The sequence below is a fragment of the Microtus pennsylvanicus genome, chromosome 21 (assembly GCF_037038515.1).
Source record: "Microtus pennsylvanicus isolate mMicPen1 chromosome 21, mMicPen1.hap1, whole genome shotgun sequence".
NCBI classification, from domain to species: Eukaryota; Metazoa; Chordata; class Mammalia; order Rodentia; family Cricetidae; genus Microtus; species Microtus pennsylvanicus.
Window position 1 is genome coordinate 34,242,547 of NC_134599.1, and position 18,045 is coordinate 34,260,591.

Genomic DNA, 18,045 nt, shown 5'->3' on the forward strand with positions numbered 1-18,045 from the left:
TGGTGATCTAGGCAGAGAAAAAACTTTGAAAAGAGTCCTGGAGAACAATTTTTTTAGACTATTATCCAGTTATTCTGGCATGGTGTGATTCTTTACTGGTACCCCCAGCCTGTTGGTTGATACAGGGTCCTGGTATAGAGAGTGCATCATGCTTTGTTCGTTTCTCACGCTGTCTTGGTGTTGGCACGTGGTTTTGAATTGCTGTGGATGTAACGCATCTTTAGACCATTGTCTGAGTCTTGGACAAGTTATTTTTCTTTGTTGGCTCCTGTAGTCGTGCGGTGGGGATCGGTAGTTCATGCTTAAATAGCTTTTGTTTGAATCTAGTCGTTTACTTAGCGCTGCTTCCTAAGGAATTGCCAGGTCAGATTTCATTGCGGATATGTTTGTGTTTGCAATGCATTCTAATATTGCTTTCTGAAAATGTATGTCCTCTGCCATTTCCTCTAGGAGTAAATGAATAAATTAGTATCCTCATAGTAACAAATACCATTTTAAAACAAAGTTGTTGCTTTATTAGGTATGAAATTGTGTGTCCATTGCATAGTAATAACGTTCTGTTTTGCATTTAAAAAATTCCTAGTAAGAGTGTGTATTTTATATTTTCTCCTGCAAATATTTTACATTTACATTTTTGAGAATTTCATGTATGAGTTCTGTGTTTGCATCATTTCCACCCCCTTCTCCCCACTCCAACTCCTCTCATGTTTCCTCTCTGTTCCCTGTCAAATTCATGATATATTCTTTAATTATTAATCCCACACAGTATGTGTGAGTGTATGAGTGTTTTGTGTGAATTTGTGGTATGAGCATGTGTTAGTGTGTGTTATGTGGTATAAATGTGGGTGTGGTGTGTGTTAAGTGTGTGTATATGTATGTATATGTGGTGTGTGTACATGTGTATGTAGTGTATGTATGTAGTGTGTTGTGTGTGTACATGTGTTGTGTGTGTGGTGTGTGTTTGGTGTGTGTGGTATGTGTGATATGAGTGTGTGTGTGTGTGTTTAGAGCTGACCACTTGGGATTCGACAACTTGTCAGGGAGCTTGTCCCATAGCAGCCATGATTGCCTGAAGCTCTCGGTCTAGGAGTGAGGCCTTGTAAGATTTTCCTCATCCATCCTGAGATGTCAACTGCTGTTGTTGCTGTGCAGGTCTTGTTTATATGACCATGTTGTTATGATTTCATGGGTGAGCTTCCTGTAATGTGTTGAAGACACTGTCTCACTATCTTAAAAACCAGCAACAATAACAAAAAAGTAAAATGTCTTTTTTTCTTGGGAAATAAAATCCGACGTATTTAGGCATGGTGTCACTCTGTTTACATTTCCAAATGGATCATCAGATTATGTGTACTGTATATCATAATATATCATTATATTAATTATATATACTATAAGGTATAATATTAATATAGCATATCCAAATGGATGTGTATCCCTCACTTACATATCTGTCACACATGATGTGTACACACACACACACATCTGTTGTATGACTTTCCCTAGAGAAGAAGCATAAACAAACATCTATTCACCACAGATAAAGAACAGAACACAGACCAAAGTAAGGAGTGCTTAACCGAATGTGGTAAAGCCTTACAAGTAGAAATCACTTAGAAGCAGTTATATCACCAAAGTCCACCCCAACATGGGTCATGGCTCACGAAAGTTGGAACCCTGGAACTCACCTTACTTAAAGGCAGCCTGAGAAATTGGGGAGTGCCTTTTTCAGGCAGCTCAGTTGGTCTGAACGTTCTTCCAGACAGCTGGTCTCATCTGACGATGTCTTTTAGCCTTCTTTACAGCTTCTATATGCTTGCAAAAGAAGGTCATAATGTTTCTGCTCAGTTTCAGGGACTTTCTGAATCTTTTGAATTGTTTACTCCCTAGTTTAGCAAGCTTCCCTGCAGGATAGAACATTTTACCTCCCCTTAGAACATCCTGTATCGTGTGTGTGTGTGTGTGTGTGTGTGTGTGTGTGTTCACTGTGTAGCCTTGTCTTGTCAGAAGTTCACTGTGTAGCTATGTAGACCAGGCTGGCCTTGATAAAGGTCCACCTGCCTCAGCCTCCCAAATGAATGGGCAAATACACCTGGCTAACCCTCCTTAATCTTAATGGGCTTCCCTTCCAGTTGGAAGGTTTCATCTCAGAGGAAAGTGATACACTATGCATTGCCCCTGCCATGGAAGCTAAAATTTATTTTTTATTTACTTTTGTGATAGCCTTTAATATAGGAGCCACACTCTTGGCAAATGTTTCAGTGTATAATACAATATTGTGAGCAAGAGGAGCATGCTGTAGACAGACATCTAGGTCTTACTTGCTTTGAACCTTGGTACCGTTAACATCACCCTGATTCTGCTTCCTTCCATGCCCTAGAAACCACCATTTCTACTCTCTGCTTCTCTAAGTTTGACTGTTGATGAGTCCCTGCGTATGTGGTGTTATGGAGTCTGTGTTCTGTGACTGGCTAGTTTTGCTTAGCATGGTGTCTTTCATGCCTTTTATCCCAGATGGCAGGGTTTCCTTCTCTGTGTGATCCTGTAGACCCACCTTTATGCGTTTACCACATTTCTCCACAGCTGCCCAACCATCAGTGGACATTTGGTTGCATCTCTGTCTTTGCTAATGCAGACAATGCTTACATTAAAACTGTGAGAGCAAACATAGCTTCAAACTTCTGATTTCCGTTCTCTGGGGTATAGCCAAGGCTGGGGGTACTGGGTCATCCAGCAGCTCTTTTTTTTTAAGGTTTTAGGGGATTTCCTTACTGCTTCAGACAACACAATAGTTAGCTATCAGCTCAGGTCTAGAGGAAGCCTCTAGCTCAGTTCTAGCTTGATGTCTTACAGGGAAGGTACACAATGTCTCCAGTAAGAGTCCTATCAACTCGTGCTGGTGAGCAGCCAAGAGAGAAAGCAGAGCCTCTGGTTTCCCTGACCAACAACCCATTAACTCTCCAATACTGGAAATTGTGTTTAATAACCCATAGTTTTCGGAGTAGCCATTGTCCAGTTATGCATACTGTCCTCCCCCACCCCTAGTGTATATTTTTTAATTGATCTATAAAATAGTAGGTTTCACATGGTTTTTTCATACATCCTTCTTTCTGATTAACCCTTGGACCCTCATCCCTTGCCCCCATCCTCACACTTGACTCTCAACTGAAGCTTTTCCACCTAGCTTGCCCCTCCACTTTAGTGCAGCCCGTGTTCTACCTCCCTCTTCCCCGAAGACATTCCCATTTGCGATGACATCTTTCTAGTTTCCTGATGACTACAGAAACTCCAAGTTGAACAGGGTCCCATTCTGTAGCCCAGGCTGGCCTTGAACTTACAGCCATCCTCTTGCCGCCGACTCCTGGGTGGTGGGAATTTAGACCTGAGCCTCCATGGCCTGCTGTCTCCCCATACACTGGCATAAAAATCCAACTTAAAAGGCAGGCAGATGTGTGCAGGAGATGAAGTAATAAAAATATTGAAGGGAGTGCTGTTCAGACAGACCCCAGTGTGCACGAGTGACCCCTGGCTGCAGCTTGACCTGCACGGACGCCTTCCTTCCACTTACCTGCATGACTTTATAATGTCCCCTCAGTATCCATGGCCCCTGCCAGGGGTATCTGAAAATAAACGCAGCTGTCCTCGTTGGTTGCCACATTTCCCCTCTAAATCAGAGTGAACACAGTTTGGGACATTTGATTAAACTACCGGTCTTCTCTGCAGAAAGCTGAGAGGGGAGGCCCACGGGGAGACTCTGCCAGAGTTCAGGCAGACTTCCTTGGAGAAAATGGAACTTCCCATCTTTAACTGAAAGCTGAGTCTTTCAGGATGCAAACAACTGGCACACTTGTAAATACGATTGTGTCTTCGATGCACTAGGAGCTGGTTTACTGCCTTAGTGGGTTCTGCGGTGAGGCTTAGGGAAGAAGTAAAGGGCTGCGCTCTGCTGTCCGTGGGTTTTGTTTTGTCAAAAAGAATCTCCATCCCATAATGCCAGGGTTGGGGTTAGGTTCTGTTGATCCGGCTTGTGACAAATATTCCTGCCACATAGATTGGAGTTTTAGTTATTTACTTTCTTCTTATGAAAACTAGGGCATGCTCGGGGCTAGTGAGATGCCCCAGTGCACAAAGGAGCCTGGTGACAAGTCTGATGCCATGCGTTCTGTCCCCAGGACCCGCGTGGTAGGAGGAGGGAACCAACTCCTGATAGTCGTCCTCTGATCTCCTGTGTATATTGTGACTGTGCACACACACGTGTGTATGCACACTCATACATGCACATATATACGCACCAAGAGATCTCTGCGTTAAGTCACCAGGGGTATTCCTGTGACACCTGGTCAGCGGGTTAAGTGCCCTGCATGTGGCAGGGTAGGAAATGACAGGCTCATTTCATCAGGAGGAGCTGATGTCACTGGGAACATTTGGAAGCAATAGTCACCAGTTAGCAACGAATCCCAAGGAAGCTGAAGACCAGGAGGTACAATAGGCAGAACCTGTCTTCATCATCAGGAGCTGTGTTAGCTCTGCAGCCTCAGAGCTCAGGGCAGGCTCCCAGTGAGTGACGACCAGGCCACCTGGATGCTGTGACTCACTCACACACCTGGGCATTTGTTCCCCGGGACCATCTTCTCTCCTCTGCCTTCAGGGACCCAATTCGATGCTCTTCTCTCAGTGCTCTGAGCTTCAGAGGAGCACTCTGCTTCCATGGTGGCGTCCTCCCTCCCTCCCTCCCTCCCTCCCTCCCTCCCTCCCTCCCTCCCTCATTCCTTCTGACCTTTGAAAAGGATCGATTGTTCTAATCTGAAGATGAGGGAGAAGGGAGAAGTTAGATTTATTAGATAGCTATGACTCAGAGCCGGGCAGCGAGTCAATAGGGATTCCTAGCACCAGCCTATCAGCCATGCCGTGTGCTCAACAGTGTGACCCCATTTATTGAGAGGTGCCTGCAGGGACTCGTGGCAAGAGATTGGACTCCTTTTTTTATACTACTTTATTATTTTATTTTATTTTATGTGCATTGGTGTGAGGGTGTCAGATTCCCTGGAACCTGAGTTGTAGACAGCTGTGAGCCACTGCGTGGCTTCTGGGAATTGAACCTGAGTCCTCTGGAAGAGCAGCCATTGCTCTTATCCACCAAGTCATTTCTCCAGCCTCTGGATCTGATTCTGTCTTTCCAAGCTCACACCACCTAAAAGTTTGCTAAGGTTGAACATTAAACACTTTGATCCGCGTGACTCTCAAAATGTGTAGGTTGGGCCAAGGGGGCATGAAGAAATGGGATGGCTGGGAGAAGAGTCTGGAATGGGGTCGACTTTGAGGATGCAGGCAGACATGAGAAGGTGTACACGAATTCAGGGTTCATCCCCATGGATGCGCACTCCTACCAGCTGAGCACTGAGCCCCCTCGGAACCCTCAGCCCCTCTGGCAGCAGCAAGGCTGCCTCCCACCCAGCCGACCCCTGCCCGAAGGCCAGTGTTAAGGTGCACTAACCCACGTGGTCTCCTTTCTGCTTGTGTCTTTCTGCAGCCCCTAAAGACAATGAAGAACGAGTGTTCAGGGAGCGCATGCGGCCGAGGAAGCGGCAAGGGGCTGTCAGGCGCAGGGTCCACCAGGTCAATGGCCACAAGTTCATGGCCACCTACCTTCGGCAGCCCACCTACTGCTCCCACTGCAGAGATTTCATCTGGTAAGTTCCTTTCTCCCGACAACCCCGGGTTCTAGCTTCTCTGTAGTGAGAAGGCAGGGATCAGGTGTGGGGCAGGAGAAGGTGAACCTCAATCAGTAGTGCTGTTGTAAATGAGAGAGGTTTTCTCCTGGGCATGGTGGTGCATGGCTGTGATCCCATCACTTGGGAAGCAGTGAGTTCGAGGCCAGCCTGGTCTACATAGCTGTTCCAGGTCATTGAGAGCTACACAGTGTGGAGAGACAGAGAGAGAGAGAGAGAGAGAGAGAGAGAGAGAGAGAGAGAGAGAGAGAGAGAGAGAGACTGACTTTCCCATGAAAGCAAATAATGAACGAAGCAATGTTCTTGCGGACAGAAGCATTGTGTTTTCATTTGGAACAAAGGAGTGGTTTCTCTAATAGAAGTCCAGGTGTGCTGTGTGTTAACATTCAGAGCTTTTTCTATAGTAATTGTGTTGTCTTTGTTTGGAGCTCTGATTTTAAAGTTTAAAAGACAGACCTCAATAAGGAAAGCCTTTTGCTCTCCCCAAGTCTCATCAGGGAGCGCGAAGCTGAGATCAGCCCTGGAGAATCTGATGGTGACAGTACAGGTTTTTCCTTAATAAAACAGCTGGCGCGAGGGTGTGAGATTTAAATGTCACACAGGAATGAGATGCTGATATTTTTTACAAAAGTGTATTTTACTGTGCATATTTTTAAAAAAGTAAAAAGAAGCAGACATTTCAGCATATTCTCCGAGCTCTTTGAAGCTGGAGCAGAAATCAGCGTACTGGAATCCAGTGAGGAGAGCCAATGAGGCCAAGTTTCCGTGTGAACATCTGAATTGGGCTTCTACGGGACCATTGGGTTCTAGAAGTCACTGAGGTTGGCTTGGCCACTTGAAGTGACGCAGCTTAGACAGCCTCAGCTGAAGCAGAAGCAGCGCTCTCCACAGTGTGTCTTGCCCGCAGCCCTGACTCCGTGTCCCAGGTCTACCATTCCTGTGTGGGTTATGAGATGAGTGGATGGTCTCACTGGCTGAATCTTCCTCTGGGCTTGTGGGGAACACCCCAATTTCTAGTTCCGGAGAATGGCCCAATGACCTGTGGCTCCTTCTTCTTGGCTGAGGACTGTAGGGCACTCTGGAATGTGTTTGTATAGTCAAGCAGAGGTATCTCAGTGTGAAGCAGCAGACGTGAATTTTCAGGTACACTGAGGACAGGGACATGGCGGCCTGGGTTTCACTGTTTCCAAGCTAACTAGCCTTCACAAAACCGTGCTGTGGCTGTGGAAGGAACCTCCAATGATGAATTGAACCACTGAGTCCTCAGTCCTAACTGTAGACTGCCCATATTTCTTGACAAGCTTTGGGGTGCCCAGGATATATGCCAGTCAATGGCAAGCCTTATCCACCATCACAGAGCCTTCTGGGGGTGTGCCCTGGTGCTAGAAGTTGAGGAATGTCCTTTATATCCAAGAGGAGGGGATGTTTTAATTGACTGACTTCTGTCCAGAGCAAGCAGGATCCCTTGTGGATTTCTAGAATACTGCTACCCTTACCGGTGTGAGTGTTTGTACAAGAAACCAAATCCTGATATAGTAGGCCTTGTACCTGCTCCACAAGTGAGGCTGTCCCTGGGGCCTCCTGGCAGGCATGTCTAACTCTCCAAGTGGTAGTGAAGTCACACTGCTCAGCAGACACCACGGTACTCACGACAGCATGGATGGTGGACCGGAACTGGGTGGCTTTGTGTGTTTATTTTTTGCCCTAGTAAAATTCCATCTTCTTCCTTTCAGGGGTGTCATAGGAAAACAGGGATACCAATGTCAAGGTAAGAGGCGTTTTAGGAACTTGGCTTTTGGGACCTGTGGTTAGGTTAAGATGATAACCCCTTCTAGAAGGTTCTTGCTAGGTTGAGTATGTGTAGAGCCTGTGTACAATTCCATTGTCCCCTCTCTCTCTAAGAAGTGTGACCCCTCAACTTCGTTACTGCCTGGCCATCACTCCTGTACGACACACGCCACAGAAGTCTCCCGTCTGTCCCACCCTAGCAAGTGCCTTCGCCTAGCATTTTGGCTGCAGTAGCAGAAGGCAATAGTGTTTGGTTTTTTTTCTGGTAGATGGAACATTTCAGTTAGAGGAGTCTTCTGTCTTCCTCGGGTCTGTGTGTTCCCCCTGCTCGACCCCCTCCTCCGGCTCTTGGAAGGCACTCTCTCACTGGCTTGTTAGTAACCCTGCATGATTCTTGATGATTCTCTTTGTGTGATTTCTGCTACGGAATCATTTTTAAGCACTTAGAGCCCACTCGAGGTGTTGATGATTCCATTTCTCTAGTTAATTGACTACAGATGCAAGGTCAAGTTGGTCTGGTGGGTGGAAATAAGACGTGGTCTTTTCGAGACTCCCCTCTAGGGAGAACTGGGAGGCCATGCTGTCTCCCTTGAGAGTCTAACTTCAGACAGAACTTGGGGGTGGTTTTGTTAATGGTTGCTGTGATTTGGGACAGTATGTGTGCAGACAGTCACCTCCTTAACTACTTATGACCTATTACCTCCTTTTAACACTGCCCCGTGACCTTGTAGCTAGAGTTACAGGTCACATTTTGTAGACTTACTAAAGTCAATGGAAACTTTTAAGTTTGGTACATGGTGATCAGAAAGCAGATTTTTTTTTTAAGCCCAAGGACTCCTGTGTTACATGTTCCAGTCCTGACCTCAAATGAAAAGTCCTTGTGACATGGTCCTGAGTGGAAAATGAGGAGCAGTACAGAACCTTTAATAGAGAGGGCTCCGTGGAGAGCTGGGTGGTCGCTGACCTCGGCGGATGGCAGCAGGGAAGCTGAGCAGCGCCTGTCAACCATCGCCCGTCAACCATCGCCCGTCAACCGTCGCTTTCCTCCTTCTGCGGGTTGTTTAAGAAGCCCCAGAGTCCTGGTGCAGAGTGTTTGAAACACTGCATTAAAGGCTTAACAAGGGGATTAGATTAGGACATTGTCTGAAGGGGCCCAGCTCTGGTCATGTCTCCGCCGAGACCTGATTAAATCTCGGGTGGAATCTCACTTCCTCACTCAGGGCTTCTTATGTTTTTCCCATCTGCAGTTTGCACTTGCGTCGTCCACAAGCGATGTCATGAGCTCATTATTACCAAGTGTGCTGGCCTAAAGAAACAGGAAACCCCTGACGAGGTAAATATTTACAACACTGGAATTCTGTGCTTTCTTCTGTACCAGCCTCTCCCTTCTCTGCCCCTGCTTTGCAAGGGAACCTTAGCACTCTGAGATCCTGCCGTTGTCTTCCTTGTATGGAGCAGGAATGAAAGGTGACCACCGCCTGCTGGCTTGAAGCACTGCCTCTTGAATGAACACAGCTCTAAGTTAGTTTTGCCAGAGTGAACTAGGAGCCCAGAGCTGCAGACCATGAGTGAAATGTGGAGAGCCATAGATTTATTTATCCATTTATTTATTAATGTATTTTCAAGACAGGGTCTTACTGTGTAGCTCCGGCTGTCTGGGAACTCACTATATAGACTAGCCTGGTCTCTAACTCACAGAAATTGACCTGCCTCTGCCTCCAGAGTGCCGGGGTTAAAGGTGTGTGCCACGATGTCTGGCTTTGAGATGTGGAGTCTTGTTTCATTGCCCCACTGGAACCCTGAAATGGCACAGTGACGCGTCCACGTGCAGGTGATAAGCAAATGGGATCAGCACACAGCAGGAGCTATCCCCTAGTGAGATAGTCAGAAACAGAGAGGCCTGAGCAGCCCGAGGAGGGCTTAGAGAGACTAGATGACGTCACTGAGTACATACCCAGCCTGACTCAGAAGCACTTCAACATGTTATTTCACCCCATTGTAACTTTAAGGAGGACTAGACATTACTGTCTTTGTCTTAGCACAGAGAGACAAGGAGCAGCAGAGTGGCCACAAAATTTGCCCAGGACACATAGCTACGACGAGAAAGAGCCGTGTCCTGTCTTAGAGTTTGAGCCTTGGCTCCCTGTCTCTCAAGCTTAGAAGTCGGTGTCAGACTGGCTTTAAGGGAATTCCCAGCACTACTGAGATGTGAAATTCCACAAGGGAGCCTGGTTTCCTCTAAGAATCAAGATAGTGGTACCACTGGTAGGCCAGAAGACCCTGCTGAGGGGAGGTGGCAGGCCGGATGTGAGAAGGAGGTGACGGTGCCTGGGCTGAATTTCAGAGGTAAGCTCTCAGCTCCATCTGTAAAGACTACTGCACAATCGTGGTACTGGACCCAGGCCCGGGAACCCTGGGAGTGCTGGCCACTGGGGTTAAAGTGAAGGAAGCTTAGAACCTGAGTTCCCAGAAGTGACCCACACCGTCCTTCTGTCCACTTCCTGAAAGTGGTCAGGCAAATACGGAGCTTCGCATCTGAGACATTCTCATCTTTGGGTCTCCTCTTGCTTTGTGTTTGTCTCTGAAAGCAGCCAGGCGTGAGGCTGAGGTCGAGCCACCTGTGCTCTGAGGGTAAACTGAGGCTCAATCTCCACAGCTGTTTACAAGGGCTTCTGTTGTCCTGGTTAAAAGTGAAAACCAGTGCCTGGACCACAACTAAGTTGGTAGAGAGTTTGTCTAGCATGCAGAAGGCCCGAGGTTCAGTCACCAGTACTAGAAACCAAGCGTGGTGCAGCACACCTGTAATCCCAGCACTAGGAAGATGGAGGCAAGAGGACAAAGTTCAGGGTTATTCTTGGTTTCATAGCGAGTTCAAGGTCAGCCTGAGAGACATGTGACCCTGTCCCAAGGAAGGAAAAATAACGTACCACCTGGCAGCTGGCTCTCCTGACTGCTGACCTAGGATGACAACCTACAGGACATTGTTACTGCCTTACTTTTACAAGACGATGCGGAGGGAGATAGGGCATTTACTGCTCCACTTCCTTCCTATGAACATTCCGTTGACTATTTACTGGGCACTTCCTTTGTGGCAGGCTTTGTGCCCAGTCCAGTAGAAGCAAAGAGCTCATATGCCCAGACTTCGTGGTTCTCACAGGTATGATCACCTGGGAACCTCAGGTTTCTGAAACTTTTCCTCACTTCCTGAAAGGGAAATGTCCCAAAAGACTCTGGGATTTGTACAGTAGCAAGATGAGATCGGAAACACACAGTTCCCACTTAATCTGGCCCCTGATGTTTCCTTCTGTCTTTGCTGGCAGATTTAGCAGTCATATCCCCAGTGATGCATGCCCCTAAATGTGGCCTGCATCCCCGGAGACAAATGGCCAGGATCTCGAGTGAGGCTACTTAGTATGGTGGAGTGGATTGCCCATCCGGTTCTCCCCATCACATTGGCAACTGAGTACCTCTCCGTTGGGTGTCTAGTCTTTGAGTCCGTTCCTCTGAGTCACTGTTTGCAGTGTAACGAATACACTGCATCTGCACACACCACAGACACTTGCAGCCCCAAACGCTGCTTTCCCAGCATTTGGGAAGCGTCTACTAAAAAGGGCTCCTACCTTAATAACAAGTGTGAAGCCAGCTTGGGCCACATAGAAAGACTTCATCTCAAAGGAAAACTAATCAGCTCTGATGATGGGCTTCTTGGACATTCTCTTTGCCACCATGAGCACTTGGCCAGTCGTGTGTCTCATGTCTGACAGTCTGCATACCCCTTATTGTTGCAGGAAGCAAGAACACCCTGTCTTCGTGTCAACCCTCCTTTCTTTTCCTTTAATCTTGCAATTCTTTCCCCACCCTGTTCTTCCTCCTCTGTTTTCTCTGAGAGTTTTGCCCATGTGCACTCCACAGTAGGAGTGTATATATGTGTGCTGATACCCACATGAATGTGTTCACTTGCGTGTGTGCTGTCTTCGTGTTTGCTCCTCCTTAGGACTCTGGTATGATGATGTATCTCCCGTTGTCTTCTCATTGTTCTCTAATACCTTGGAGTCACTGGGATTTTCTTAAAAATATTTTTTTTAAGATTTATTTTAGTTTATATATATGGTGCTCCATGCCAGAAGAGGACATCAGATCTCATTGTATATGACCGTGAGCCATCGTTTGGATGCTGGGAATTGAACTCTGAACCTCTGGAAGAGCAACCAGTGATTGTAAACTCTGAGCCATCTCTCAAGCTGCCTGGAGTCTTTGTTGATCCCAACTGAAATTCATACATCTGTCTCCAACCCCATAAGGGCCTCCTGATCACGTGGGCCAAGCTTCTGTACCTTTCTACTTTAGTCTGTCATTCATATATTTATTAAATTATTCCTGGTGGGTTGGCTTCTCTTCTTATTACATGTCTACCATGTCTTCAGAACTATAGGACTAGAGCGGGCACAGTGACCTCATCCAACCTTAGGAGTCAGAAAGGAAGGCGCATGGTTGACACTTGACACTCTGATAAACCTAAGGTGGTGGGCACAACTGTTCTCGCTATACCTGGAGAATTTGTACTCTGATGGGATTCTAATGGATGCCCGTGTATGGAGGAGGTACAGTAGCATTCTGGTACCATGGGAGGACTGGCTTTTTCTGGGAGCTGAGTGACGAGGACCCCTAGTCACGGCTTCACACCCTAATCAGGGTCTGCACCCAGCATGCATTACTCCCGAGTCCTCCAAGGGGGCCTTTCTGTGCCACATTCATCTGACAATCAAAGATACACTGTACACACCCCTTCCCTGACCGTAGAGTCATCGGTGTCTTCCTTTCATGGCTTCCTGCCCTGACTGGGAAGGGGCGGGTTCATGTGGCTGCTTCACCAGGTGGCAAGGAGTAGCTCTCAAAGGTTCTGAGAAGACCCAGAAGAGTAGACTGCACCGGTTGGTGACTCGTGGCTCTATGGAACCCTTCATGTCCCCATCTCTTCCCCTCCATTGTTCCACTGACCCCGCTCTCCTGTGACATCAGGTCAGAAACCCGAGGTCACAGGAAATCGGAATGAGACCACACTAGAGGTTTGCTGGCGGAGCTCAGCCCACATCCCAGACACCTAAGTTTCTTCCTGCGTCCTCCCTGTCTGTCCTGACCTTCACCTTTCAGTAACGAGCAAATAGCAGCAGAGCAGACACGAGCCTCGAGCTGTGAAGTTGGACATGTGGGGACAGGGCCTGCTTTGCATCTGTTGGATTTGTGGGCATCTTTCTGACTCCCACACTGCTTTCGTTTTCTTGTCAGTGACGCTGAGGAAGCAGGAGCCCACCCCAAGCTGTGGTAGTAGAGTTTAAGGCAATGGTGCCCACCAGTGGCTGTCACTCTGTTAACTGTCTTCATCTTCCATACTGTGTTGCTGTCCCATGCTACTCTATAGGCTCCTCAGTCCCCTCATCAGCTGCTAGGAGCTTCTCTCCTCCCAGCTAGACCTCTGTGAACAAGCAGAGCTGAACGCACACAGTGATGTCTTGTGAATGATGACTTTGGTGTAAGGTGGTCGCTGCTAACTGTGTGCTACGGTTGTGCAGAAGCCTAATGTCATGGAGGGGCATGCGTGGGAAGCAGTCTCCTCTTGTTTGTGAATTAGGATGACTATGAAAGGGAAATCTGGGCTGGAGGAGAGGTTCTCTTCAGGGGCCTGCAATGACGTGTGCCTTCAGAGGATGGGATTCTCTAACAATCCATCCAGGAATCCAGGGAGCAATCAGCTTCCTAGAGGAGCTGGATGCTGATGCCTTGTCTTCCTGGGTGCTGATACTCTGTCTTCCTGTCCTGCAGGTGGGCTCCCAGCGGTTCAGTGTCAACATGCCCCACAAGTTCGGGATCCACAACTACAAGGTCCCCACGTTCTGTGACCACTGTGGCTCCCTGCTCTGGGGCCTCTTGCGGCAGGGTTTGCAGTGTAAAGGTGAGTCTCAATCTCCTGACCCCTCAGCCCAATACCAATGCCCCTCTCCTCTCTCCTTTTGTAAAAGCATTCTGTCCGTATAGCATGACTTTCTAGAGTGGGTTTCAGATTTGCCTATAGCATTAACCCTTGATAAGCCATTGTCCCCTGACTGGGTACCTTTGAAGACCTCTCTTTGAAGAGAGTGCCCATGAGTGTGGAGGAAACCTGGCAAGGAGGATGCAGCTGAGCCTTGTCACGTGGCTCATACCTCGGGAAAACAAAATGAAGATTTAAAGAAAAGAGGCAGTGGGCCAGAAGGGAGGGCGTATTTTTAGGGTTGGATTACTGAAGGAATAGGTATGAGTTGGTGGTTGTCTCTCTCCAGCCTTGGTTCCAAGCTGACTCTTGGAGAAAATCATGCTAGGACATTGTCACGTAAGATGTCTTACTGATCCCCCTGGGCTGTACATAGATGGCCACAGTACCATGGCAGAAACTGAGGCTCATACGGGAAGTGACCTGTACATAGTCCACAGCTTATTACCAGAAGTGGGGCTTGACCCTCGCATCTCGGATTCCTTCTCTGTTCTACGCCACCTCCAAACTGTTCCATAGAGCGTGCTGGGTGGCCCCAGTGATAACTCGTGAGTGTGAGAAGTGGGACCATAGTCAAGGAACCTGAATAAAGGGTCCAGTTCTGTATGGCCCACTGTGCCCACAATGTTAAACAACCACGAATAAGCAAGATGCTTTCATGGAGAGTGTTTTTAAATAGGTTTTATTTTTTGTCATGATTATATTAATAAATAATAACCACTTTTAAAGTATAGTATAAAGAAATAAACAAGATACGGACACCGATCACTGAAGGGATTTTTACTGACACTATGGACATTGTAAACCATGGTTGCAGCAGAAAGATATTAAAGGACTAATTCATGTCTAGCGTGACTAGAACAGGGAGAATGATGGAACAGTCTTTAGAATGGGAGTGTGGGAGGAACATCAGGGTTGGAACAAAATGATAAATTTGACCTGGGGATAGGAGGTCCCTGAGGAGCATTCCCCTGGAACATGGAGCCATCTCTTTGCTGGCCATTCTTTTTGAGCCCAGTGAGTGAGAAGGGGCTGGCTTCGCATTTCCAATGATCGGTAGAGTAGCAATAGAGATGTTACCCTCTGGTAAAGGACCTCATGTGAAGAGAGAAGACTTAAGGATGCCTTTATGGCCTGGGGTGGTAGATTCTAGCATAATCCTGCAAAGGCAACAGGAAAGAAGGACCATATTGGGGAGGGGAGCGAGGATTGGAGGGAGGTACACACCCCACACACTCTAGGAGAAAGCAAGGAGAATGAAAATGAATGCCCTTAAGATTCTATCTAAGGTAAGACATGAAACATGGGCTCCTAATGAGAAGGCCCTTGGCAACACAGGTGGGACACTGGAATGCATCTCAAGTGCACTAAGCCGGAGTGGGGATGGAGAGGCAGTGTTTTCAGACTATTCTACGACAGGGAGAAGGTGATCATTGAGAGTCTGAGGAGACAATTCATATACCAGGCCCCATGGAGCCTGGTGTAAGTTCAGATTTTCTTTGGACCACCAGCCAGCTCCCAAATAAAGAAACAGAAACGTATAAATTATGAAAGCTTGGTCTTTAGGCTTAGGCTTATCCCACTGGCTCTTAAAACTTAATATAACCTGTTTCATCTATACTTTGCCCCGGGGCTTTGTACTTTATTCTGTATGACCTGCTTTTCTGCTTCCTCCATGTCTGTGTGTATGTCTGGCCCCTGGTATCGCCCTCTCTTCTCTCTCTCTCTCTCTCTCTCTCTCTCTCTCTCTCTCTCTCTCTCTCTCTCTCTCTCTCTCTCTCCCCCCCCCCCCACCTTCTATCTCTGTTGAGCCTTAGATTCCTCCTCCTACGTATTCTCTCTGCCCAGAAGTTCCCGCTATACCTTCTGCCTAGGCCCGTTAGCTTTTTTATTAGGCCAATCAGGTGCCTTGAGCAGGCAAGGTAAGCAAACACAACACATCTCTCCATAGTTAAACTAAATTATCCACATCTGCCTGGTCCTGCTTCATGCCCTCGTCCTGGCTCTGCCCTGCTTTCCTGCTCAGCAGGCTCCCCAGGTTTGCACCACTGTAGGCGTGCTGGTGGGCCATCCTAGGCCAGAGCTCACCTCCTCTGCTCCATGTGGTCCACCTGCGGCTCTGTGGGCTCAGCTTTGGTGTCGTTTCTGCCCCTGGAGTGGGTCCTAGTGTTTTCAGTAAAACGGGTTTCTTCAGAACTCGAGTCTAAACAGACAGACCCTTGTCATTGCCCGGGTCACCCCTGTGCCTTTAACTTGAAATGACCTGAGCCACGTGAGTGCAAGCATTACACGTTTGCTCTTCCAGTTTAGGGTGAGGGGAGAGGACAGTTATATCTCGCATCACTTAGTGGCTGCGATTTGGCTAAGAATGTTATGAAGCGGCCATGTTGCTGTTGTGCGGACATCACGGAACAGACTAGCAGACTGCAGTGGTTGTGATGAGCCTATGTGACGTCACCTCCCAGGACCCCCGTTGCCTATGCCGTGTGTGGTCAAACATGAAGGGAATGCTATACCCTATGTAACTCTGCTGCTGTTGAATGATAAAAGAAGCAGAGAACTGATTTTTGCGTAGTGAACCCCAGGGTTTACAGCCAGAAACCTGCCAGGGGCTGCCCTCTGGCCTTTGGATTGTCCTTTCCCTGTCCTTACCACAGAGGGACGGGGTTCACACAATTACTGGGCAGTTGGGCCCCTCAAGTGAGGACAGGAAAATGCCGGCTCTAAGCAGGCAGATGGAAGGGCCCATTCATTTCATCACCTGCCATTCCAGACTGAGCAGAGTCTGGGGCCCTTGGCTCTCTCTCCTGCTCCGCGGAGCCCAGCAACCATTAGCAGCAGCCTAGAAATTGGCTGCCAAGGATCAGGTTACTACTCGTGTATAACCTGCTGTGGGCCACTTAAACTCTTCCATTCCCCATTTTCCCTCTGCCTGAGCACCCCCACTTCAGCATAGCCACCCTGAAGTCAGAAGACACCAAGAAACAGTTTAGTGGTGAAGCCATATCTCCTTCATGGGCTGCAGTCTGGCCTGCAGGGCTCTGTGAAGGCCCTGTGCTTCATCATGCCTTCCAGAGTCCTCTCACTACATCATAGCTGTGTACCGAGGCACTTGAATGTGTGCTTTGGGAAAGCCTAGCTTGGAGATTCTCACCGGGCCCCAGCCTCTCTCTGAGATCCATCTTATTTTGTCTCCCCTTCTCCCAGTCCGGAAGCTTAAGACTGAACCCAAGGCCTTGCCCTTGCTAGGCAAGCGCTTGCTCTACCACTGAGCTAAATTTTAGTAACTGTTCGTCTGGATTAAGACTCATGGTGTCTGCAGGGGGCGATAGAGAGTAACAGAATTCTTGGGAAGCTATGGTTTGTAGAGACTGTGTTGGGCTAAGGGTTGAGAGAAGTTCTCATGGTCCTGGTTTGGTTACTGCCTGCTTGGAGGACCATATGCAGGTCACCATCTGCCCTTCTGCCTTTTGAATGTAACAGAAAGAGTAAATGGAGCCACATGCTTCACAGGACGGCTCTGCAGAGCCAAGCAGGCAGACAGATCATCCCTCCTCCTCCTCTTTTTCCTTCCCCTCTCCCTTTTCTCCCTCCTCCTCCACCTTTTCTGAGACAAGGCCTCAGTAGTTGCTCCGTCTAGCCTGGGACTTGCAATCCTCCTGCCTCAGCTCTTGAGTGTTAGGTATGTGCCACCATGCCCTCCTCTGCTTTCCTTTTATACAAAAGTGCTTAGGATATTTAAAAGCATAAAAGAACTTTCACCAGTTTCAAACTTCAGGCCTTTGCTGTTGTTTTAGCAGCTGGACCCTTTGTCCATAACCTTTTCTTCATTTTTTAAATTTATTTATTTATTAAAGATTTCTGCCTCCTCCCCACCACTGCCTCCCATTTCCCTCCCCCTCCCCCAATCAAGTCTCCCTCCCTCATCAGCCCAAAGAGCAATCAGGGTTCCCTGACCTGTGTGAAGTCCAAGGACCACCCACCTCCATCCAGGTCTAGTACCGTGAGCATCTTTTGTTTTTAGAATGAAATGCACACTGGTAATAGAAAGACATGTCCTTACTGTGAGCGATTCATACAGACCTAAGAGGAGATGCATGTGTGGAACGTAGTGAGCTCTGTGTGTGTTGTCTTTATACTTTCACCGGAGACTTAACTGCTATTAAAACATTCGCCTTGGCTCTCCCCAAGCCCTCTGTGTGCATTAGTGCTTAGCTGCCATAGCGAAATCACCCCACAGAAAGTGCTATGGCAGCCCAGGCAGGTCTAATCACCAACCCCAGGAGGTCAGCTCGCTCCTAAAGGATATTTACTAGTCTGCCCTTCTAATTGTGAGCCTAGCTTTAATATCAGCTAGGGAAAAGGTGAAAACAGAAAGAAAAAAAAACCCCAAATTGTAGAACACAATGCAGAGGATGCACGTGGATCTTTGTGCCCAAATTCCAGGCCAGTCTGGGACGGCCCTGCTTCTGCGGCCCCATCTCCTTGCACAGGGTGGGT

The 18,045-nt window shown here is 47.9% G+C and overlaps 1 protein-coding gene across 4 annotated transcripts in view; it reads left to right on the forward strand.

The window, feature by feature from the left end:
* Prkce (protein kinase C epsilon) overlaps positions 1–18,045 on the forward strand; it is a 524,437-nt gene that overhangs the window by 307,225 nt on the left and 199,167 nt on the right. For all 4 annotated transcript variants that reach the window (XM_075955632.1, XM_075955630.1, XM_075955631.1 and 1 more), the window contains 4 exons: positions 5,531–5,690; positions 7,463–7,497; positions 8,765–8,850; positions 13,338–13,467. In XM_075955632.1, coding sequence (XP_075811747.1) covers positions 5,531–5,690; positions 7,463–7,497; positions 8,765–8,850; positions 13,338–13,467 — 411 coding nt within the window. The remainder of the gene's footprint in view (positions 1–5,530; positions 5,691–7,462; positions 7,498–8,764; positions 8,851–13,337; positions 13,468–18,045) is intronic.